This window comes from Paramisgurnus dabryanus, chromosome 1, assembly GCF_030506205.2.
Source record: "Paramisgurnus dabryanus chromosome 1, PD_genome_1.1, whole genome shotgun sequence".
NCBI lineage: Eukaryota > Metazoa > Chordata > Actinopteri > Cypriniformes > Cobitidae > Paramisgurnus > Paramisgurnus dabryanus.
Genome location: NC_133337.1, coordinates 76,480,252 through 76,506,843, shown reverse-complemented (window position 1 = coordinate 76,506,843; position 26,592 = coordinate 76,480,252). Strand labels below are relative to the sequence as shown.

The 26,592-nt window shown below is 41.1% G+C and overlaps 1 protein-coding gene across 1 annotated transcript in view; it reads right to left on the bottom strand.

Moving 5' to 3' along the window:
• The window catches only part of LOC135739247 (phenylethanolamine N-methyltransferase), a gene marked incomplete at its 5' end in the record, with an annotated part of 141,255 nt that extends 114,957 nt beyond the window's left edge, over positions 1–26,298 (bottom strand). The window contains one exon of the mRNA XM_073814885.1: positions 26,087–26,298. Within this exon, the coding sequence (XP_073670986.1) occupies positions 26,087–26,298 (212 nt within the window). The remainder of the gene's footprint in view (positions 1–26,086) is intronic.
• Positions 26,299–26,592: the final 294 nt, after the last annotated feature.

Genomic DNA, 26,592 nt, shown 5'->3' with positions numbered 1-26,592 from the left:
AATTTCAAGAGAACAGCCCCCCCACTAGGAAAAAATACAGATACGAAATTTGGTAGGATCATCTATCACCCCAAAACTTACAAAAAAGTCTCTTGAAGCTAAGCTCTAAACCCCACAGGAAGTCGGCCATTTTGAATTTTTGCTGTGATTTCTGGGCAAATTTTGTCATTTCCAGGCTTCGTACTTTAACGAACTCCTCCTACAGATTTTATCAGATCGTCATCATATTTGGTCAATCTCATCTAAAGGCCTTTGCGATGTTAAATTGCGGAGCTTTTGACTTTTCGTTGGAGCGTGTGTCCATGGCAGCCTGACAAAGTTCAGCATTTTCCCATGAAACAGGAAGTTGTTATAACTAAGGCATACAATGTCCAATCTGCCACATGCTTCACATGTTTGATAAGAGTCTTGGCCTGAACACATTTCAATGCCAATATTCAGCTTCAGTCCTAGCGCCCCCTAGAGGTAGCAGGAAATGCCTTGTTTTACGCTGTGATTTACTGCTCATAGAGATTTAATGAAATCATCATCATATCTGGTCACACTGATCTTAAGCCCTTTGCAATGATAATTAGCGAAGATCTTGACTTTTCGTTTAAGGGCGTGTCCGTGGCAGCCTGGCAAAGTGTGATGTTTCGCCATGAAACAGGAAGCTGTTGTAATTCAGGCATACATTGTTCGATCTGACTCAGACTTCACATGTTTGTTAGGGGTCCCGGCCGGAACATGTCAATATAACAATAATCAGGTACAGTCATAGCGCCACCTACTGCACACAGGCGTTGTGGCACATCAATTTTCCTTTGAATATCCACCTATATTTACCCACTTTAATTCTTATCCCCCTGGTTCACTGCTTTACTAATGCCATAGGGTAGCGGTGCACATGCGTGCGAGGGTCCTTCCATCGCTGCTTGCAGCTTTACTTAGGGCCCGAGCACACCAGGGTGTGAGGACCCTATTGTTTTTGCTCCGTTTATTATTAGGGCCCGAGCACACCGGGGTGTGAGGACCCTATTGTTTTTGCTCCGTTTCTTCTTCTTCTTCTTCTTCTTCTTCTTCTTCTTCTTCTTCCTGCACCGTAGGTGCGAAGCCCTATTGTTTTTGCTCGGATTATTAGGGCCCGAGCACCGAGGAGCAGGCCAGAATGGCCTGCACCGAAAGGTGCGAAGCCCTATTGTTTTTGCTCGGATTTATTATTATTTTTTTTATTTATTTTTTTTACATTTTGGGTGCCTTAACATACTCGAAAACTCTTGGAATTTGGCACAGACGTCAGAGTCGTCGGCCATTAGGACCTGGCAAAGGCTGGAACACGGGCGTGGCAGGGGGGCTCTGTAGCGACCCCTGTAATGCAAAAACATACATTGTTGCACAGATCGGACAAACATGTACGCACATGTACGAGAGTTGGTACGCATATAGTTCTCATCAACCCGAACAACTTTCGCACTCTAACATTTAAGCTCCGCCCAACAGGAAGTCGGCTATTTTGGATTGTTTAAAAAATGCATGCGGTGTACTTTTAAATACTCCTCCTAGGGGATTCATGCAAATGACACCAAACGTGGTGATCATGATGCCGAGACATTGTACTTGCTAAATTGCGAAGGGATTTTTGATATCTCGAACGGTTCTGCCATGGCGAGCCGACAAATTTATGGCGAAATCAGAGAAACAGGAAGTGTCTAATATCTAAGGCAAAAAATATCTTATTGTGATGCCATGCGGGGTGTTTGTTCGTATGAAGATTCCGATCGCATCGATGTGCCTATTGTGACTCCGGGGTATAGCGCCACCACCAGGCGCCAGGAAGTGTGTCACTCACAAAGCTGGATTTTTTTGACAGTTCCATGCGATGTTCTTTTAAATACTCCTTCTAGGATTTTCATGCGATTGACACAAGAACTGTTCAACATGATGCAGAGACATTGTAGATGATAAATTGCGAAGCAATTTTTGATATCTCGAACGCTGTTCCCATGGCAACCTGTCAAACTTTACTTTCATTTTAAAGGCATATTTAAGCCTTACAGTTCCATCCGATGCTCTTTTAAATACTCCTTCTAGGATTTTCATGCAATTGACTCCAGAAGTTGTCAACATGATGCTGAGACATTGTAGATGATAAATTGCGAAGGGATTTTTGATATCTCAAACGTTGTTTCCATGGCAACGCGTCAAACTTTGCTTTCTTTTTTCAGCATATTTAAGCCTTACAGTTCCATGCGATGCTCTTTTAAATACTCCTTCTAGGATTTTCATGCGATTGACACCAGAAGTGGTCAACATGATGCTGAGACATTGAAGATGTTAAATTGCAAAGGAATTTTTGACACATCGAACGCTGTTCCCATGGCAACGCGTCAAACTTACTTTTATTTCAGGCATATTTCAGGCTCTTGGCAGCGTATATTAAGTTTAAATTTGGCACACACATCTGATTTGTCGGCTGTTAAGTGTTGACAAAAACGTCAGATGAAGGCGTGTCTATTTAGTGACTCACTAGTGCCCCCGTTTGTCTAAAATATGGGGTTTCTTTAACCTACTGTACCTTAATGGGTCAGTAGCAACATGAAATAGTACACTGATATATACCCACTTGATGCACATGCCCACCGTGCATCGTTTTCTCGGAGGCACCGTGTAGCGGTAAACAAACGTGCGAGGGCCCGCCATCGCTGCTTGCAGCTATATTTAGGGCCCGAGCACACCGGGGTGCGAGGACCCTATTGTTTTTGCTCGGTTTATTATTATTATTATTATTATTTATTCTTCTTCTTCTCCAAAGTGAATCGCATTTTTGAGGGGCGAAACATGCTCGAAAACTCATGAAATTTTGCACACATGTCAGACGTGGCGAAAATTTACATGTGGTATAGGCGCCAGAAGTGGGCGTGTAGAAATGGCTCGATAGCGCCACCTGCAAAATTTCAAGAGAACAGCCCCCCCGCTACGAAAAACGTACAGATACGAAATTTGGTAGGATCATCTATCACCCCAAGACCTACAAAAAAGTCTCTTGGAGCGAAGCTCTAAACCCAACAGGAAGTCCGCCATTTTGAATTTTTGCCTTGATTTTTGTGCAAATTTGGTCATTTCCAGGCTTCATACTTTAACGAACTCCTCCTACAGATTTAATCCGATCATCGTCATATTTGGTCAATCTGATCTAAAGGCCTTTGCAATGTTAAATTGTGGAGATCTTGACTTTTCGTCAGAGGGTGTGTCCGTGGCGGCCTGACAAATTTCTGCATTTTCGCCATGAAACAGGAAGTGGCTCTAACTCAGGCATACAATGTCCAATCTGCCCCACGCTTCATACGTTTGATAAGGGTCTTGGCCTGAACACATTTCAATGCCAATATTCAACTTCACTCATAGCGCCACCTAGAGGTAGGAGGAAATGCCATGTTTTACGCTGTGATTTACTGCTCTTAGAGATTTAATCAAATCATCAGCATATTTGGTCTGACTGATGTTAAGCCCTTTGCCGTGATAAATTGCGAAGATCTTGACTTTTCGTTGAAGGGCGTGTCCGTGGCAGCCTGGCAAATTGTGATATTTCGCCATGAAACAGGAAGCTGTTGTAATTCAGACATACATAGTCCGATCTGCCCCCAACTTCACACGTTTCATAAGGGTCCTGGCCTGAACACATCAACATGGCATAATTCAGTATCAGTCATAGCGCCACCTAGAGGCAGCAGGAAATACCACCTTTTATGCTGTGACTTACTGCTCTTAGAGATTTAACCATATCAACATCATATTTCATCAGTCTAATCTCAAGACCTTGTGTGATGATAAATAGCATCGATCTTGACTTTTCGTTAAAGGGCGTGTCCGTTGCGGCCTCGCAAAGTATCTCTAAATGAATCCCATTTTTGACAGCCTAAACGAGCTCAAAAAGTCATAAAACGTTGCACACGTGTCAAAAGTGGCGAATATTTTCATGTGATATAGGCTTCAGAACTTGGGGTGTTAAAATGGCTCTATAGCGCCACCTACAAAAATTCAAGAGAGCAGCCCCCCCGCTACGTTAATCGCACAGATACGAAATGCGGTAGAATCATGTATCACCCCAAGACCTACAAAAAAGTCTCTTGGAGCAAAGCTCTAAACCCCACAGGTAGTCAGCCATTTTGAATTTTCTCTGTAATTTGAGTGCAAATTTTGCCATTTCTGGCCTTCGTATTTTAACAAACTCCTCCTATAAATTTAATCAGATAATCATCATATTTGGTGAGTGTCATCTAAAGGGATTTGCAATGCTAAATTGCGCAGATCTTGACATTTCAATGGAGGGTGGGTATGTGGCAGCTTGCCAAATTTCTGTGTTTCTCAATGAAACAGGAAGTTGTTCTAAGTCAGGTTTAAAATGTCCAATCTGACCCACGCTTCACAAGTTTGATAATTGTCCTGTCCTGAACACATCAACATGGCAATATTCAGTAAAAGTTATAGCGCCACCTGCTGGAAGCAGGAAATGACATGTTTTACACTGTGATTTACTGCTCATTGAGATGTATTCAGATCATCATCATATTTGGTCAGTCTGAACTTAGGGACTTCACAATGATAAATTGTGAAGATCTTGACATTTCGTTAAAGGGGCGTGTCCGTTGTGGCCTGTCAAAGTTAGATTTTTCGCCATGAGAAAGCTGTTGTAACTCAGACATGCAATGTCCAACCTGTCACAGACATCATACGTTTGACAAGGGTCCTGGCCTCAACACATCAATGTTACAACAATCAATTACAATCATAGCGCCACCTGCTGCATAAAGGAGTAGTGGCACTTCAAAGTTCCTTTGAATATCCACCTATATTTATCCACGGAAATTTCAATCCCCCTGGTTTATTGCTATACTAAGGCCATAGAGTGGCGGTGCACATAAGTGCGAGGGCCCTTCCATCACTGCTTGCAGTTTTAATTAGGGCCCGAGCACACCAGGGTGTGAGGACCCTATTGTTTTTGCTCCGTTTATTCTTCTTCTTCTTCTTCTTCTTCTTCTTCTTCTTCTTCTTCTTTTCCGAAATGGATCGCATTTTTGAGGGCCTAAACATACCTGAAAACTCATGAAAATTTGCACACGCGTCAGAACTGGCGAAAATTTACATGTAGTATAGGCGTCAGAAGTGGGCGTGTAAAAATGGCTCGATAGCGCCACCTGCAAAATTTCAAGAGAACAGCCCCCCCACTACGAAAAACTTACAGATACGAAATTTGGTAGGATCATCTATTACTCCAAGACCTACAAAAAAGTCTCTTGGAGCTAAGCTCTAAACCCCACAGGAAGTCAGCCATTTTGAATTTTCTCTGTCATTTTTTGACATTTCCAAGCGTCGTACTTTAACGAACTCCTCCTAGAGATTTAATCCGAGCATCATCATATTTGGTCAGTATCATCTTAAGGCCTTTGCGATGCTAAATTGCGGAGCTTTTGACTTTTCATTGGAGGGCGTGTCCGTGGCGGCCTGGCAAAGTGTAATGTTTCGCCATGAAACAGGAAGCTGATGTAATTCAGGCATACAATGTCCAATCTGCCCCACACTTCACATGTTTGATAAGAGTCTTGGCCTGAACACATTTTAATGCCAATATTCAGCTTCAGTTCTAGCGCCACCTAGAGGTAGCAGGAAATGCCTTGTTTTACGCTGTGATTCACTGTTCTCAGAGATTTAATCAAATCATTATCATATCAGGTGAGACTGATCTTAAGCCCTTTGCGATGATAAATTGCGAAGATCTTGACTTTTTGTTGAAGGGCGTGTCCGTGGCGGCCTCGCAAAGAGTGATGTTTCGCCATAAGAAAGCTGTTGTAACTCAGGCATGCAATGTCCGACCTGTCACAGACATCATACGTTTGACAAGGGTCCTGGCCTCAACACATCAATGTTACAACAATCAATCACAATCATAGCGCCATCTGCTGCACAAAGGAGGTGTGGCACTTCAAATTTCATACTTACCCACTGAAATTTCAATCCCCCTGGTTCATTGCTTTACTAAGGCCATAGAGTGGCAGTGCGCATGCGTGCGAGGGCCCTTCCATCACTGCTTGCAGTTTTAATTATTTATTCTTCTTCTTCTCAAAAGTGAATCGCATTTTTGAGGGGCGAAACATGCTCGAAAACTCATGAAATTTTGCACACATGTCAGAAGTGGCGAAAATTTACATGTGGCATAGGCGCCAGAAGTGGGTGTGTAGAAATGGCTCTATAGCGCCACCTGCAAAATTTCAAGAGAACAGCCCCCGCACTACGAAAAACGTACAGATACGAAATTTGGTAGGATCATCTAACACCCCAAGACCTACAAAAAAGTCTCTTGGAGCGAAGCTCTAAACCCCACAGGAAGTCTGCCATTTTGGATTTTTGCCTTGATTTTTTTGCAAATTTGGTAATTTTCAGGCTTCATACTTCAACGAACTCCTCCTACAGATTTAATCCGATCATCATCATATTTGGTCAGTCTTATCTTAAGGCCTTTGCGATGTTAAATTGCGGAGATCTTGACTTTTCGTTGGAGGGTGTGTCCGTGGCGGCCTGACAAATTTCGGCATTTTCGCCATAAAGCTAGAAGTGGCTCTAACTCAGGCATACAATGTTCAATCTGCCACACGCTTCATACGTTTGATAAGGGTCTTGGCAGTGCCGGTCTTTCCTATACGCAAAGTACGCAATTTGCATAGGGCCCCGCACCACTAGAGGGCCCCCTTGATCTCAGAATTATTTAAAACCATTATATCAAAGAAAAATTATTATTATGTTTAATGAAAACAAGACGCTATAATTTAAATAATTTGCAAACTTCCGAATTTGTGCGGGTTTTTAAAAATACTTAATGATTTCTTAAATCACTGATATGTACTCGGACAACATGCAGGCAGTTTCTCAATCCGAAGGCTGCAGCCTTCAGAGGTCACATTTGTAGGCTGCATATGCGTCATAAAAACGTATTTTAGAATATTAACAATTATAATGTTGACTATTATTCTTAGTTAATGGTTAATTGTTATATTATGCTTATGACTTGCAAATGAAATGCTTATTTAACTTAAATAAATCAGGCTTGATGACGTATGCAGCGCGCATATGCGACATGATCCGGAGGTTGCAGCCTTCAAATTTAGAAACGGCCGCGTGCATGACGCAGAAGAGTGATTTGGTAACGATGCGCATATTATATGCCCACCATTGATTTAAAACAAAGACAAAGCTATCCGTCTGGAGCAGAATAAAGGGAAAAAACCGTGAAGCAAGGGAACAAGATAAAGGATTTGCGCGAGCAGATTAAGTCAATGTAAAGACACGCGTCTTAGCATGGGGCGATTCAAATGACGCGAATTGGGTGACACAATTGCCGCGAAAACACGCGCTTTTTCCTTTGAACTTCAAGAACGCGCTCTCGTGCAGGATAATTTGACGAGAGAGAGAGAGAGAGAGAGAGAGAGAGAGAGAGAGAGAGAGAGAGAGAGAGAGAGAGAGAGAGAGAGAGAGAGAGGTAAGAATGGTGCCCACGTCGAGAAAACTTAATAGAAGACTTGAAATTTGTAAAGGATTAAGGTATATGTCACTCGTTTAATTACAGTATGTTAACTGGATAACACTGGATATAACTCATTGTATAGATAATAAAATAATGTATTTTGATTACACAAATCAAACCTAACTATATGATTGTAGCTGCTGACCAGCATAGGGAATCTCTATGGCTAATTTCTAAGACATGTTGCTGATACAGTACTGTGTGTTGTACCTTATCTTGTTAATTGAGTCTTTTTGGGCATCTTATGCCTAGAATTATTCAAGGAGATTGATTCTTTTAACTTCCTTTAAAGTTTGATCAGTTGTGCATAATGACATGTGCAACAAATGGATATAGGGTGTCAAACTCATAGATTTGCAATATTTAAAATCAGACACTATTTTTAAAATATTTGGGGTCAACCTCTGTGACAGCTTTAAAGGGACACTTCACCCATTTGCATTAAGCTTTGTATAGTTAGAACTCCAGTCATGTTTTTGAATGGTCATGCATCATTTTCTCAGTTGCCGCTGAGACTGGAGAAATACAGATTTCAGTGTTGCACTTCCTTCTTTTAATGATGTAAAAATCATCATTTTGCATCATTGAAAGAAGGAAGTGCAATGTCTTTGTTGAGGGAATGAGACTACAAACACCCCTTTTCTCTGTCAAATAGGCACCAAATTCTAAATGTATGTTACATTTCGACTACAAATATAACACTTTCAATAAAGATTAATGTTTCTACGGGTGAAATGCTCTTTTAAAGCTGAAACTTATCAAATCCTATCAGAGGTCCAGAATGTCATTGAAACACACCAGTGGCTTTGCTGTCATCAGTATTAAACATGTTACCCCTCGAAGTACCCCTCCCCACAGAGCCCCCCCCCACAAAACAAATCCCAATTTAACCCCTGTGTATTAACAGTATGTATTTATATTTAATTTAATTTGATTCATTACATTCATTTAGATCAGGTAAATTTTGTAGTGCTTCTCACAACACATTTTAAATTAAAACAACTTATCAGCAAATACATGTTTCATGTTATAATCAGCAAGTTTATCAGTCAGGGTTTCAAAGTAATGTGCATATGGGAATATTATACAGCTATAAGATAATACACTATGTGGTTAGTTAACAACTAACTAACAGCAACATTGACTGGGTTTTACCCAGATAGCACAGGTACGTCTGTGAGATGTCTGGTAAAGATCTGGAGATCTGGAATACATCTGGTGTGTAAAAACATCTTATAAAGGAAAAGAGCTGCTTTACATACATTCTAAATCAAAAACGTCTTGCAGACATCTTCAATATGTCTATATGACATCTTTTAGGAGACGTCTCACAGACGTATTGCAGATGAGAAAACAATTTAAATAAGACATCTTGCAGATGTAAACGCAGACATCAAATAGACGTCTCCGAGATGTATGTGTGCTATGCTATAAGGGTCTGAATGCACTGACAGAGGGCCCCTCACAAAGCTTTGCTTAGGGCCCCCCAGCATCTAGGACCGGCACTGGGTCTTGGCCTGAACACATTTCAATGCCAATATTCAGCTTCATTCATAGCGCCACCTAGAGGTAAGAGGAAATACCATGTTTTATGCTCTGATTTACTGCTCTTAGAGATTTAATCAAATCATCATCATATTTGGTCTGACTGATGTTAAGCCCTTTGCGGTGATAAATTGCAAAGATCTTGACTTTTCGTTGAAGGGCGTGTCCGTGGGGGCCTGCCAAAGTGTGATGTTTCACCATGAAACAGGAAGCTGTTGTAATTCAGACATACATGGTCCGATCTGCCCCAACTTCACACGTTTGATAAAGGTCCCGGCCTGAACACATCAACAAGGCATAATTCAGTTACAGTCATAGCGCCACCTAGAGGCAGAAGGAAATACCACGTTTTACAGTGTGACTTACTGCTCTTAGAGATTTAACTATATCAACATCATATTTCATCAGTCTAATCTCAAGACCTTGTGTGATGATAAATAGCAAAGACCTTTACTTTTCGTTAAAGGGCGTGTCCGTGGCGGCTTCGCAAAATATTGTTAAATGCATTGCATTTTTGATAGCCTAAACGAGCTCAAAAAGTCATGAAACGTTACACACATGTCAAAGGTGGTGAAAATTTTCATGTGATATAGGGTTCAGAACTGGGGGTGTAAAAATGGCTCTATAGCGCCACCTACAAAAATTCAATAGAGCAGCCCCCTCACTACGTTAAACGTACAGATACGAAATGTGGTAGGATCATGTATCACCCCAAGACATACAAAAAAGTCTCTTGGAGCCAAGCTCTAATCCCCACAGGAAGTCGGCCATTTTGAATTTTCACTGTGATTTATATGCAAATTTTGTCATTTCCAGGCTTCGTACTTTGCCGAACTCCTCCTAGAGATTTTGTCACATCGTCATCATATGTGTTCAATCTCATCTAAAGGCCTTTGCGATGTTAAATTGCGGAGCTTTTGACTTTTCGTTAGAGGGTGTGTCCGTGGCGGCCTGACAAAATTCGGCGTTTTCGCCATGAAACATGAAGTTGTTATAACTAAGGCATACAATGTCCAATCTGCCCCACACATCACTTGTTTGATAAGAGTCTTGGCCTGAACACATTTCAATGCCAATATTTAGCTTCAGTCCTAGCGCCACCTAGAGGTAGCAGGACATGCCTTGTTTTACGCTGTGATTTACTGTTCTCAGGGATTTAATCAAATCATTATCATATCAGGTGAGACTGATCTTAAGCCCTTTACGATGATAAATTGCGAAGATCTTGACTTTTAGTTGAAGGGCGTGTCCGTGGCGGCCTCGCAAAGAGTAATGTTTCACTATGAAACAGGAATCTGTTGCAATTCAGGCATACATTGTCCGATCTGCCCTATACTTTACACTTTTGATTAAGGTCCTGGCTTGAACACATCAATATAACAACAATCAGTTACAGTCACAGCGCCACCTGCTGCACACAAGAGGTGTGGCACATCAAAGATCCTTTAAATATCCGCCTATATTTACCAACTTAAATTTAAATCCCCCTGGTTCAATGCTTTACTAAGGCCATAGGGTGGCGGTGCACATGCGTGCGAGGGCCCTTCCATCGCTGCTTGCAGCTTTAACTAGGGCCCGAGCACACCAGGGTGTGAGGACCCTATTGTTTTTGCTCCGTTTATTAGTGGTGCTTGCATTTATGCAAAGCATCACTATTACTATCTTGCATACTTATTATTAGTGGTGCTTGCATTTATGCAAGGCATCACTATTACTATTGCTCATACTTATTATTAGTGGTGCTTGCATTTATGCAAGGCATCACTATTATTATTGCTCATACTTATTAGTGGTGCTTGCATTTATGCAAAGCATCACTATTATTATTGCTCAGGGATATTATTATTATTAGTGGTGCTTGCATTTATGCAAGGCATCACTATTACTATTCCAAAAATAATTATTACAGTGCATTGAAAATGCGCTGTACTGTTCTTACTGGGCTTTTTATTATTATTATTATTATTATTATTATTAGGGCCCGAGCACACCAAGGTGTGAGGACCCTATTGTTTTTGCTCCGTTTATTCTTCTTCTTCTTCTTCTTCTTCTTCTTCTCCGAAATGGATCGCATTTTTGAGGGCCTAAACATACCCGAAAACTCATGAAAATTTGCACACGCGTCAGAAGTGGCGAAAATTTACATGTAGTATAGGCGTCAGAAGTGGGCGTGTAAAAATGGCTCGATAGCGCCACCTGCAAAATTTCAAGAGAACAGCCCCCCCACTACGAAAAACTTACAGATACGAAATTTGGTAGGATCATCTATTACTCCAAGACCTACAAAAAAGTCTCTTGGAGCTAAGCTCTAAACCCCACAGGAAGTCAGCCATTTTGAATTTTCTCTGTCATTTTTTGACATTTCCAAGCGTCGTACTTTAACGAACTCCTCCAAGAGATTTAATCCGATCATCATCATATTTGGTCAGTATCATCTAAAGGCCTTTGCGATGCTAAATTGCGGAGCTTTTGACTTTTCATTGGAGGGCGTGTCCGTGGCGGCCTGGCAAAGTGTAATGTTTCGCCATGAAACAGGAAGCTGATGTAATTCAGGCATACATTGTCCGATCCGCCCCTGACTTCACACGTTTGATAAGGGTCCAGGCCTGAACACATCAACATGGCATAATTCAGTAACACTCATAGCGCCACCTAGAGGCAGCAGGAAATACCATGTTTGACGCTGTGACTTACTGCTCTTAGGTATTTAACCATATCAACATCATATTTCACCAGTGTAATCTCAAGACCTTGTGTGATGATAAAAAGCAACGACCTTGACTTTTCATTAAAGGGCGTGTCCGTGGCGGCCTGGCAAAGTATCGCTAATTGAATCGCATTTTGACAGGCTAAACAAGCTCAAAAAGTCATAAAACGTTGCACACACGTCAGAAGTGGCAAAAATTTACATGTGGCATAGGCGCCAGAAGTGGGCGTGCAGAAATGGCTCGATAGCGCCACCTGCAAAATTTCAAGAGAACAGCCCTGCCGCTACGAAAATCCTACAGAAACGAAATTTGGTAGGGTCATATATCACCCCAAGACCTACAAAAAAGTCTCTTGGAGTAAAGCTCTAAACCTCACAGGAAGTCAGCCATTTTGAATTTTTGCTGTGATTTCTGTGCAAATTTTGTCATTTCCAGGCTTCGTACTTTAACGAACTCCTCCTAGAGATTTTGTCAGATCGTCATCATATTTGGTCAATCTCATCTAAAGGCCTTTGCGATGTTAAATTGCGGAGCTTTTGACGTTTCGTTGGAAGGTGTGTCCGTGGCGGCCTGACAAAGTTCAGCGTTTTCGCCATGAAACCGGAAGTTGTTATAACTAAGGCATACAATGTCCAATCTGCCCCACACATCACTTGTTTGACTCAGAGTGTAATCACTATGGGATGCCAATTTTTTCCCTAGCAACCAAATACAGTACCCTAGCAACAGAGTAAACAAAGCCTTATATCTCCGCATCAGAACATCGTAGAGACACGGGGGTTGGACCGTTTGACTCGTGACTCAGAGTGTAATCATTATGGGATGCCAATTTTTTCCCTAGCAACCAAATACAGTACCCTAGCAACAGAGTAAACAAACCCTTATATCTCCGCATCAGAACATCGTAGAGACACAGGGGTTGGACCGTTTGACTCGTGAATCAGAGTGTAATCATTATGGGATGCCAATTTTTTCCCTAGCAACCAAATACAGTACCCTAGCAACAGAGTAAACAAAGCCTTATATCTCCGCATCAGAACATCGTAGAGACACGGGGGTTGGACCGTTTGACTCGTGACTCAGAGTGTAATCATTATGGGATGCCATTTTTTTCCCTAGCAACCAAATACAGTACCCTAGCAACAGAGTAAACAAAGCCTTATATCTCCGCATCAGAACATCGTAGAGACACGGGGGTTGGACCGTTTTACTTGTGACTCGGAGTGTAATCACTGGGCACATCATTGGCCACTCCCAAGCCACGCCCCTAGCAACCAAATACAGTACCCTAGCAACAGAGTAAACAAAGCCTTATATCTCCACATCAGAACATCGTAGAGACATGGGGGTTGGACCGTTTGACTCATGACTCGGAGGGTAATCACTAGTGGATGCCATTTTTTTCCCTAGCAACCAAATACAGTACCCTAGCAACAGAGTAAACAAAGCCTTATATCTCCGCATCAGAACATCGTAGAGACATGGGGTTTGGACCGTTTGACTCGTGACTCGGAGGGTATCACTAGTGGATGCCATTTTTTTCCTTAGCAACCAAATACAGTACCCTAGCAACAGAGTAAACAAAGCCTTATATCTCCGCATCAGAACATCGTAGAGACACGGGGGTTTGACCGTTTGACTCGTGACTCGGAGTGTAATCACTAGTGGAGGCCAATTTTCTCCCTAGCAACCAAATACAGTACCCTAGCAACCGAATAAACAAAGCCTTATATCTTCGCATCAGAATATCGTAGAGACATGTGGGTTGAATTGTTTTACTTTTGGCTTGGAGTATAATCATATATTGTCCCCCGAAATTTGCCACGGCAAGCACCACTTCACATTTTCTTCAGGAAATGTACCTATCTAGTTATTATTATTATTCTTTTTCTGGACACTTTTTCGGCGCGTAACTCGTCCCGCACGCTTTGTCGTAGACCCATAAGTTAGGGCTCAAATCGACCGGCTTATTGAGGAGAGGTGTGCTATGACTTTTATAAGCGATCGGGTGCAGGATTTCCGAAAGGGGGGCGAAAAACCACCCAAAAAATCCCATTGACTTAACATTGCGCCCAACTTTGACGAGTCATAGCTCCGCTCGAGGATTTTGTAGAAACATGTGGGTTACAACATTTGAAGAGGGTGGTAGGCTCTGTAAGAACATGGATCACAATGGGGTGTAAGTTGTACCCCTGGGGTGTAAGAGGTGCCCAAAAGTGCCCCAATGAAAAGTCAATGGGGCAAAATCCCATAGACTTACCATTGCAAAAATTTTGACGGGTCATAGGTCCGAGCCAGGATTTCATAGAAACATGTGGGTTACTAAATTTGAAGAGGGTGCTAGACTCTGTCAGGGCGTCCCCCACAATGGGGTGTAAGGTTACCATAGCAACCATTTTGGGCACCCTAGCAACCTATACCATAGACTGCCATTATAAAATGCCCGGATGGATATCTTTGCACCACAGTGTCATAGAGACATGGGGGTGGGCTCATTTTACTCAGGCATCCAATCAGTCTCTCAGGATCCTTACAGACTTACTAAGCCACGCCCCTAGCAACCACTTTTGAGCACCCTAGCAACATAAAATACAAACAGTTATATCTCGGCATCAGAACATCGTAGAGACACGGGGGTTGGACCGTTTTACTTGTGACTAGGGGTGTAACAATTGGGCACATCATTGGCCACTCCCAAGCCACGCCCCTAGCAACCAAATTTGAGCACCCTAGCAACCGAATAAACAAAGCCTTATATCTCCGCATCAGAACATCGTAGAGACACGGGGTTTGGACCGTTTTACTTGTGACTCGGAGTGTAATCACTGGGCACATCATTGGCCACTCCCAAGCCACGCCCCTAGCAACCAAATACAGTACCCTAGCAACAGAGTAAACAAAGCCTTATATCTCGGCATCAGAACATCGTAGAGACACGGGGGTTGGACCGTTTTACTTGTGACTCGGAGTGTAATCACTGGGCACATAATTGGCCACTCCCAAGCCACGCCCCTAGCAACCAAATACGGTACCCTAGCAACAGAGTAAACAAAGCCTTATATCTCCGCATCAGAACATCGTAGAGACACGGGGGTTGGACCGTTTTACTTGTGACTCGGAGTGTAATCACTGGGCACATCATTGGCCACTCCCAAGCCACGCCCCTAGCAACCAAAAACAGTACCCTAGCAACAGAGTAAACAAAGCCTTATATCTCGGCATCAGAACATCGTAGAGACACGGGGGTTGGACCGTTTGACTCGTGACTCGGAGGGTAATCACTAGTGGATGCCATTTTTTTCCCTAGCAACCAAATACAGTACCCTAGCAACAGAGTAAACAATGCCTTATATCTCCGCATCAGAACATCGTAGAGACACGGGGGTTGGACCGTTTGACTCGTGACTCGGAGGGTAATCACTAGTGGATGCCATTTTTTTCCCTAGCAACCAAATACAGTACCCTAGCAACAGAGTAAACAAAGCCTTATATCTCCGCATCAGAACATCGTAGAGACACGGGGTTTGGACCGTTTGACTCGTGACTCGGAGGGTAACCACTAGTGGATGCCATTTTTTCCCTAGCAACCAAATACAGTACCCTAGCAACAGAGTAAACAAAGCCTTATATCTCCGCATCAGAACATCGTAGAGACACGGGGGTTGGATCGTTTGACTCGTGACTCGGAGGGTAATCACTAGTGGATGCCATTTTTTTCCTTAGCAACCAAATACAGTACCCTAGCAACAGAGTAAACAAAGCCTTATATCTCCGCATCAGAACATTGTAGAGACACGGGGGTTGGACCGTTTGACTCGTGACTCAGAGGGTAATCACTAGTGGATGCCATTTTTTCCCTAGCAACCAAATACAGTACCCTAGCAACAGAGTAAACAAACCCTTATATCTCCGCATCAGAACATCGTAGAGACACGGGGTTTGGACCGTTTGACTCGTGACTCGGAGTGTAATCACTAGTGGATGCCAATTTTCTCCCTAGCAACCAAATACATTACCCTAGCAACAGAGTAAACAAAGCCTTTTATCTCCACATCAGAACATCGCAGAGACACGGGGGTTGGACCGTTTGACTCGTATCTCGGAGTGTAATCACTAGTGGATGCCAATTTTTTCCCTAGCAACCAAATACAGTACCCTAGCAACAGAGTAAACAAAGCCTTATATCTCCGCATCAGAACATCGTAGAGACACGGGGGTTTGACCGTTTGACTCGTGACTCGGAGTGTAATCACTAGTGGATGCCAATTTTCTCCCTAGCAACCAAATACAGTACCCTAGCAACCGAATAAACAAAGCCTTATATCTTCGCATCAGAATATCGTAGAGACATGTGGGTTGAATTGTTTTACTTTTGGCTTGGAGTATAATCATATATTGTCCCCCGAAATTTGCCACGGCAAGCACCACTTCACATTTTCTTCAGGAAATGTACCTATCTAGTTATATTTTATTCTTACATCTGCACGTTTTTTCGGCACCTAACTCGTCCCGCACGCTTTGTCGTAGACCCATAAATTAGGGCTCAAATCGACCGGCTTCTTAGCGGAGAAGGGCGGAGTCTGCGTGATGTTTTCGCAAGACTGTTGTACCTTCATTCCAAACCATACAGCGCCAAATGGCGCCTTTACGAAAGCCATGAGTAAACTGAAAAAGTTGCGAGAAGAAGTAAAACTTAATGCGGGCACTGATGAGAAAATTGATAACTGGTTTGCTTCGGTCTTTGGCTCATGGAAAGCTTGGCTGACCAAACTTGCTATCTTATGTGGTATTGCAATTGTTGTTTTTTTCTTGCTCTTCTGTTGTGTTCTACCTATCTTCAGGTCTGTGGTGGCTAAGGCAACTGCCAAGCAGATGGCAGTACAAACTAGGGGTGGGAATCGCTTGGACCCTCATGAATCGATTCAGAATCGATTCTTAGGGTCCCGATTCGATTCAGAATCGATTCTTGACGTACTAATTTGCATATCTGTGACGTCATTACGTCACATTTGCTCTCAAAGCCAGGTTAATGTTTGCGCTTTTGCTAGTAGTCTCTGAACTGTCATATACTGTACTTTAATGCAACTAAGGGATAAATAATGTCATTCTTATATACATACATGTCCTGTTTCTGTTGTAAGACATTAAAACCAGTAAAAATATTAATTTAACGTGACATATTAATTCTATATGTTAACCGGCAATAACTTCCACGAACTGACTAACGTTAAGCGTCTAATCATCATCATTATACACAGTGATTGGCAGTATTACTGTATTTATATAATGCAGCGCAACCAGCGACTGAATAGCAAACTATGTGCATATTTTACAGAAGTATTCATGTTATATCTAAACAGTCAGCGGATGGTTTTGGGCAAGGATGTCCAATACGTAGATCGCAAAGGCAATCCCGGTAGATCACACATAATTAACTGCTGCTCCACGAGCGAAATTGTCATTATGGTCTTTTAGAGTAATTGTGAAACACGCAGGTCTTTTTTAAATGCTGCGCCTTCCTTCTCAACTGTGTTTTGCCAGGCCACTGCAGCTCAGTCGTCTTTAACTTCCAAAATTCACAAGGATGCGCATTCTTGCCTCACGCAGGAGCAGATGCACGCGCACTGTGTGTGTGAGCGAGCAAACGAGAGAGAGAGAGGCAGCGTAGCGCTGATTTGTATGCTTCTGATACAGTTGTAATTTTCTAGTTTGTTTCACTAAACCGCATCTCCGCTATTTTAAGGAGTACTCGACGTGTACTCAAAAAGAATAAAGTAATGGTGACAGCCCTAAATTCAGTGTAGAGATATATGCAGTATATATATAATCCTAGAAGCATTTAAAGTGTTCTTTCTCTTCTGCTCTTGTAAGCTCCGCTATGCGCTTGTGCAGTGCGCGCTCTCTTAAGTTGTCCGTGTGAAGCACCGCTCCCCCAGTTGAGTTCCGCCTTTTGGTTCTGATAACGTCACGTTATTATTTTGTAAACTAACATTTAAGAATCGATTCTTGAAATTTGTGAATCGATTCAGAATCGGCCCACGTCCGAATCGCGATTCATCTAAGAATCGATTTTTTTCCCACCCCTAGTATAAACAGGACTAAGTCTACACCAAAGTCCTGACGGCCTAATGCTAAACATACATACTACATCGTTAGTTGACACCACACCACCAGCTGACAATACTTATGAAACTATGGATTAAAATGTTACATTCTTTTGTTTCTTTGTTTTCCATTTTTTTGTGATGTGTTTGATTAGTAAGGGAGCAAGTTTATAATTGTATTTCTTTTATTGTTTGTCAGTATTAGTTACAAATCATTAGTCCTGGGTAGGCAGGAAGTTAGAGAAATTTTGTTTTTTATACTTTGTTTTCATCTTTGATTTCCCCTCTTGTGTGGTGAATGTAGGTCCTGGTGTCTTTTTAGATATAAAATCCAGGGGACAAATTGTCTAGCTCGGCCGCACAATGGGGGACAATGCAAAGATGTGAAATACACCATATAATATACATAGACTCGTATTACGAAACACAGATATCGGAGCACAACTTCACCTCAACGACTTCAATAAAGAGTGTCTCAGATAGCGCCCCTGGTGACCGGAAAAGCTAGGGGTTCCTCTGAGAACGAAGGTCCATCATTGTGCAGTCGCTGGAAATATAATCGTTGCACTAAAGTCACACACATCACCATTATATTATTAAAAGTAGATTGTCTAGAGGTTTTGATTACTGATATACTACACTACTGAATTGTCACTGCTATATTACATTACTGTTGTATCTCTTTACCTGCACTGAGCACATCTTTAATTAATCAATATATTTACTACTGATTATGATTACTGGCTTATTTTGATTGATACATTTTCGTTCTGCATTCTTTAAAAATGATAAGTTTTACCCATTTTAAAATTACTGAATTTGATTCTACATGTGTCTTCCTTTTTCTTACTTACAAATAATGAGATATTAATTGTTTTTGAACTTTTTCATTTTTGGGTTCCTTTAGTATGTACAGGGTCCAAGAATCTTTTTTCCTTCTTTTAAGCTAATATACTGACTTAAACCAACAAGAATGGTGCCATTTTGGGAAGGTTTTTGGTTCTTGTTCCCTTAAGGGCGTGAGTGCTGCATCTTAACTGCGTCTGTGTTAGGATCTGCATGGAACTTTTGATCCATGAAAGCTCTTAGCTAGTATAACATCATGTGCGACAACGTTCTGATGGAGCACTCTCATTATGTGATGGTCTTCTCAAAAATATCCCCTCATGTTTGATGGACTTAGTAGTCCATGAGGGGGGAAATATATAGTGGTTTTTGTTTATATTACTGATCATATACTGTATACTAGGCCTAAGGCCTATTGTTTCTACACAAGGCTATAATAACACCCAGTTAAACTTCTAAGGCCCATTGCTTTTACACAAGGATATAAGACACCCAGTTAAACTTTCGTTTCCTCAGTTAACTTTCGTTTTCTCAGTTTCCTAATTAAAAGTGACCAGGTGCTATCCTGCAACTATACCCCGATTGTTCTTGCCACGATTAGTTTGAGAAACAAGGTCGACATAAGCGATAAAGAAGAGGACGCCATTTCAGATTAGTTATCTTTCGTTTTCCCAGTTTCCTAATTAAAAGAGACCAGGTGCTATCCTGCAACTATACCCCGATTGTTCTCGCCACGATTAGTTTGAGAAACAAGGTCAAACAGCCAAATAAACAAGAGTATGTCATTTTAGATTAGAGAATTCGTCCGACTGTACTTTGCTACATTAACAAAAAGTTGGTTATGTCAGGGAAAGCCAAGGCCAATCGAAATAATAAACAGAGAACGTCACTTTAAGATTTAAGTAGTCCAGCTGTCATTTTAGATATGAAGAAGGATTCAGCTGCACATAAAACAAACAGATTTATTGTGGCAAACCAAGACCAATTAGAAGAGTATACGTCATCTTAGATAAAAAGTGTTTGATCTTACTGTATAAAATATGGAGTCAGAGAGGTAAAAATCAGAAGGCTGGGGATGGTTTTTGAATGCATGCTAATGTAATTCTTTGATCATCTGAACTTTGTTGGCTCGAGCGAATAAAGTAATTTTTGTTTGGCACCTGGAACCTTTGTCTCCTGAGTATTTTTTCCTATGAAGATTCAAGCTAAGACTTTTTGCCACAACACAGGTCATAGCTCCGCTAGAGGATTTTGGTAGACTGATGAGGGGAGCTTTTAAACCTCTTTTGGAGCGAGCAGACAACTGGCACTTGGGACATGATCTACAGTACTCTGCTATGTCCTTGCTGAAACCTGGCCAATAAAATCTTTGCAGGATTCTCTGTCTTCTCCCTGCCTAGATGTCCTGACCACGGAATGCTGTGCCCTAGGTGTAACACTTTGGCTCTAAGATCCTCAGGAACCACTAACTGCTCTGTGTCTGCACTTACTCAATACAGTTTCTCATTATTGACAACAAAACATACGTCACCCTCCCTCATGGCTTCTTTAGCCTCATCATTGGTCTTAACCGAGGAAAAGCAAGAGCTAAGTGTGGGGTCTTCCTGTTGAAGCTTCTTGAAGTCTTCACAAAAAACTTCATTGCCATCTAAATGTGAGAAGGACAGACTTTCCAGCATTTTGATACCTGACACCTTTGCTCTGCGCCTCTCTGCCTTAGACCTTTTAGGTTTGTTATCAGAACAACCCTCAAATGGTAAGTCTGACCACCCATCAGTGTCTGGTTTGTCTCTGGCTTGTGCTCTAGTTGTAACATAAGCACTGACTGTGTTAACACTTTGCAATAGCTCTGTAAGAACTGGTACATCCTGGCCTAAAATTACTGGGTAAGGGCATTTATCCAAAATCCCCATGGTTAATAAGTATTTTTGGCCATTAATCTCTATGAGAACCTGGTCTGGTGCTCAGACTCGTCGCCATGGATACAACGGACCCTCACTTTGCCCACAGCCTGAAAATCAGACTTTAAACAAGATTTAAGAATGAATGATTGACTACTCCCTGAGTCAACTAAAGCCTGAACTACTTTTCCTTTTATCTTCACAGGGACAGTAACGTCAGAAGTAGTACAAGGTAAGTGTTTGCTAGGGCTAGGTAAATAACATAGTCTTGAATCAGACACTTTCTTCAGTGTACAAATTGGCCTAATGTGACCTTGCTGGCCACAACCATGACATATAGGTACTCTTGGTGTTTCAGCTGGAGTGGGGTTAACACTGGGGCTTTTGGGGTTGTTCGAGGACCTAAACATACGACCACTACCCCCCGCAGACCTACCAGAGAATGTCTTCTCCGGCTCTCGCTGGGCTACTTGGTATGGTCTTCTCCAGTCCTGCTGTTGCATACCCAGGTGATGGCCTTTTCTGGGTTGCCTAGCGGCCATGAATGTCTCCACCAGGTCTGCAGCTTGTGCCGATGAGACTGGGGTACATTCTCTCACCCACACCTGAAGCTCAGGGTACAACATGTCCAGAAACTGCTCCAGCACAATTTGGTCACACACCTGGTCTTTGGTCAACCTGTCTGGAACTAGCCACTTTTCCATCAGGTCCTTTAGCCGGGCTTGAAGTTCTTTCGCCGTCTCCCCCTCCTTGATGAGCTTGGAGCGGAAACGTTGGCGGTAAGTCTCTGCACTGATATTAAACTTGTTGAGAATGGCTTGCTTCACTTTCATGTAATCCTGACTGTCTTCCAAACACATGGCTACATAGGCAGATCTGGCCTTACCATTTAACAAGGGCACGAGGTATAATGCCCAAGTCTCATGGGGCCACTGACTTGCTGCTGCGAGCCTTTCAAAGGTGGTTAAATAGTGCTCAATATCTTCATCCTCTTCATATGGGGACATCTTAGGAGGTTTCCACCCCCGCTGGAGGTTTAGTGGTGCAGCAAGGCCGAGAGTGGTGGAGTTGAGGGAGCTCTGTATCCTGGGTGCTGGGTGTTGACCTGGATGTGGCTGAGGAGTTGGTACATCCAGAAAAGGCATGTTGTGTAGATCAAAAGTTGTCGAAGGGCGAGAGCCAGGTGAATCTATCTGCTGTAGTCCGTTGAGTGGCTGTCTCGACGCCTGCATTGATGCTGGATCGCCTCTCACCAGTTGCTGTAGTTGCTTAAACTGGTGCTCCATGCCTTTCCATCTGCGCTCTTGCCGGAGCGCCTCTGCCCCTTTTTGGTCCTGCTGACGGCGCTGAGACTCCACCATCGTTCTCACCATCTTCTCCAAGCGGTCTGTTCTGTCTTCGACCACAGGAGTGGGATGTTTAGATGACTCTGTGGATTTGGGCCTGGTCCCCATAGTTGAACCATCTCTAGGGGGTGCCATACCTCTGCCTTGACTGTCCATCTTGACTCACTGAGTGCTGCTCGGACACTGTTTACCCAGAAACCGCTGCCACCAAATGTTGCGGGTAGATGTGACTAAGAAGTCGTGAGTAGATGTAAACACTCAGGAGAAGTTGGATGAGATTGAAAAGATGGGATTTTTTTTAATTACCCCAATTCAGGCCAAATAAAGGCAATAAAAATCATCAACATTAAAGAAAACAATATACTATTAAGTAATAAAGTAAATTGACATAAGAGTCAAAAAAAAATAAACCAATCAAAATCTATAATTTTTCAGCTGCTTAGAAACAGAGCTTAAAAAGAAATCACATTTGAGAGCCTACAACAGACTTATGTCTTCACCTCTCCTTTCTTTCAAAGACTGGCACTGTTCGTCTATTTATAGACCTGAAACACAACTCTGAAATTGGCACATACCAACACACAATACAATACAGGGGTGGCTCAGGTGAGCAAACAATAAAAGCTTAACAACAGCCAAAATACTAAATATACAAACCTAGAAAATTACAGACCATTATTTATATAATGCCAGCTCATATTTGACAAAGCCACAATATATATTTACAGCTAATAAATTAAATTAAATTAATTTAATAAATCAAACTCTGGGTCACTTCCTGTTGACCCGGAAGTAATAGCGTCATTTCAAGCTATTTAAACCTGACAATTGCAGCAAACTTCCATTTAAACAGACCAAACAAGATATGCTTGTAAGACACCATGATGGTACGTTGAAACTCTGTTATCTTTTAAACTAAATAAAAAAGAAACACATAATGAATAAAAACATGTGTTGCGTAGTTATTATGATCAGCTATTGTTGTGAAGTGAATGGCATGAATTGAACAGTAAGAGATGTATAAATGGCTGTAGCTATAGCATATGAATCACCGTAGTGTTAGATGTCAAAAGTGTGCACACAAAAGCTACGGGATAACTGAGTGTATTGATGAATGGCTATAATTAACAAATGATTTTAAACAGTATGATGGTTAACGAAATACATAAACACACGATACCAACATATAAAGGTAACATATATACTCAGTCTTTACCTTATGGTAGGTAGCGCTCCGCTACCGTGACGGTAGCTATGCGCTCCGTCACAAGTATGTAGGCTACTAAGTAACCAATATAATAAATATTTAGCAGATGAATGATTTTAATACATTTAACTTTAAAGGTAGGCTAACTTAAATTAAATATATATATATATATATATATATATATTTGGGGGTACATTTCAAAAGCAGCAACTTGAGTGGATAAAAAAGTAACAGGTGAAAATAAAACGTAAATATATTGTTCATAAGAAGTGTTGTTGATTTAAGCATAATCATATGCTAGAAGTGTCTAAACTCATAATGTTAGCTGCCAAAGATGTTGACTGGCAGTGAGGAGAGCACTGCCATCTTTAAGCAGCACTGCAAATGAACTCTTCTTGAAAGAAAAAAATAGGGTCACTGAGAGCATGATGGGTGGACAGCATCTGCATTTCTGAATTTACAGTAGTACAAGGAATGATTATGTAAAATGATATATGTTACACATATTCTTGACCAATCATTATTACATGACATGTTACTCAAAACATTTTTGATGGCAAATTATGTGTGTGTTATAGAGCATCATGTTAAACCCTGAGTATGAGAGATTTTAAACCACTGGTTTATTATCACACTGTTCAAAAAATTAGCTTTAGTTATGCAGCTGTTTGCCAGTAACTTATGTAGATTTAAATGTAGTTTGTTCAAAGTTAAATGAACATTAAACATTAACAAGTCTATGTTTTTACAGAATAAAACTATAAAAGGTAACAGCCTCATGCAAAGCATTTTGGGAACCAGAAATCCTAATCAACCTTTTTCTGTTGTTTCCTTCATATTTTGGTTCCTAGAATGCTTTGCATGAGGCTGTTATTTTATAGTTTTATTCTATAAATAAAAATACTTGTTAATGTTTAATGCTCATTTAACTTTGAACAAACTGTTGCCAGTAAATAACATACATTTAAATCTACGTAAGTTACTGACAAACAGCTGACAGTAATACTGTCATTTCTACAGAATTTTTTAACAATGTAGTGTTAGGTGTTGATAGATAAACAGAGTTTTATGAATGGTTTCAGGGTGAGGATATGTATATATTTCTTTTTTCGTCAATAGGCCTACATTGCATTTACTTTTCAGTGGTAGTGGAAGTCTAGTTAAGCAACAACTGAGGCTTAGCCTGACAGTTAGCCTGCCCCGGACCAGGCTAGTTTCCAAGCATAAGTTTCCATAGTAACCGGGGTTGAACTAGTTCAAGTTTGTTTTATGAAACGAAATCCACCGGCAATAAGCCAGACTTAACAAAATAAGCCTGGCTTATTTTTTAATCGAGTTTTATGAAATAGCCCTCTGGTAGCTTACTTTTTAAAGCTGAGCCAACAAATGAAGAGCTCTTTTCCAAAACGCGATAAACGCCATTTTTAAAAAAAATGAGTTTGTCATGTCATTTGGCTGTGTACTGAACCTATTCACTGCCTCATGAATGTTTTATGTCAAATCATTACATTTCCTTGTTAAAATGTAGGTACAAGATGCCGTTCTTTTCCAAAACGCGATAAGCGCCGAGCCTATTTTTAGCCTAAACGCGATTTATCCTCTCGACCAATCAGAACTCGATGAGCGTTCGACGCAATCCAATGGCGGCGCTCTGAACAGATGTTTGTTTATGTTCATTCATTACTCAAAATGAGGATTAATGTCATGTTAATACATCACCCGGAGAAGGTACCCGTTTGCAAGGCGATCTTCATCAAAGTGTTTGGTATGTACAACTTTCGTTTCAGAACTGGCTCGTTTAATACCGTTTTGTACGTTTGCGATAAAGTTTTTTTCCTGTGAAGAAGCCTGCTAACGTAACATGAAAAGTACTGAATAGTTCGATAGCCTGCTGATAGACAGACTGGCGTTTGATACATTGACCAATGTCGTGCAAAAGTACAAAATGTGGGTAGTGAACAATGCAGGGACATCTGTAAAGTTTTGCTTTTTGGATTGGACATTATGAGCGCGTTGTTACATGGTATGTCATTAAGAACAGAACGAGCCGAGGGGAGCTCGCTGTGTGTGCGTGTGAGGTTAATACAAACTGTGTGTAGACGAGAGAGAGAGAGAGAGAGAGAGAGAGAGAGAGAGAGAGAGAGAGAGAGAGAGAGAGAGGTGAAATATATCAAGCAAAAGGGGTTCCTAATGCCCTGCTAAATAGAAAACTGAAATGGTGGAGGGAGTAAATAGCAAGTTAGTTATGTGTAATTCTGTTTATTTCATACTGGCTCCAATGTATATCACAATCTGAATAATTTACTTATTCATTTATAGTATGAAGAGTCCCTGAGTATATGTTGCATATTCTGTTATTTGTTTTGTTTTGTTTTTTAAAGAAAAAACATACATTTATGGGAAAAATATATGGATTTATAGCGTTTTGAAAAAAAATAAAATTAACTTTGAATTTATAATCAACAATATTGTTGTTTGATTTAATAATCATTATTCAACATGTTTAGATTGAGCAAAAAATCCATTATAACAGCATAAATTGAATATTCACAAAATGTGTGGGTCTAGGTAAAAAATGTACTTTTTCTGAAAACTATTGAAATGGATTTATAGCGTTTTGGAAAAGAGCTCTTCAAATCTATTTACAGTGCTCATACTCTATATTATAATCTATATTCTAAAATTGCCACACTTTCAGTGTTTCTTAATCTTTATGTACTTTTCTTTGTTTCTATTTCATGTAAAGCTGCTTAGTAACAAATGTCCAATTGTATAAATATAAATACATTTGAATTAAATTAAATAAAAAACATAGAAACACTTTTGTCATTGTGACAGATGCAGATTGCTTGTACTTGAAGTAAATAATCTCACCTTCGTCCCTCCAGTTGACACACGTATTTGAAGTATGTGGTCCAGTCCAGGCTGCTCTTGTCCTCCTGTAGCCAGCTTTGCAGCTCTCTTCTATTGACCTCCAGAAAGTCAGAAAGAATCACACGATTAAACCGTTCACAGCAACTCATGACCTGATAGAGAGTGGGGCCAGATCCGACATCCACTAAAACATCCCCTCTAATATCATCTGTAGAAGAAAAAGGATATTTTAAGGATATTTAACATATTTGTTAACATATTTACAGTTTGTTTAAGGCATTTATGCAGTGGCGGCTTTAAGCTGGCCAGAGAGGAAAGCATCTTTAACATGTTACCAAAAAGTTAAATATATAGTGCAAATTAATACAAAATAAAATCATTTAGTTGTACTATTTCACTGTTAGTCATGTTATAATTTATTTAAAACAATTAAAAATCAAACTGAGTTTGTTGTGTGTGTGTCATGTTTGTGTGTCTGGGGCGCACCCCTAATGAGTGTCTATGTA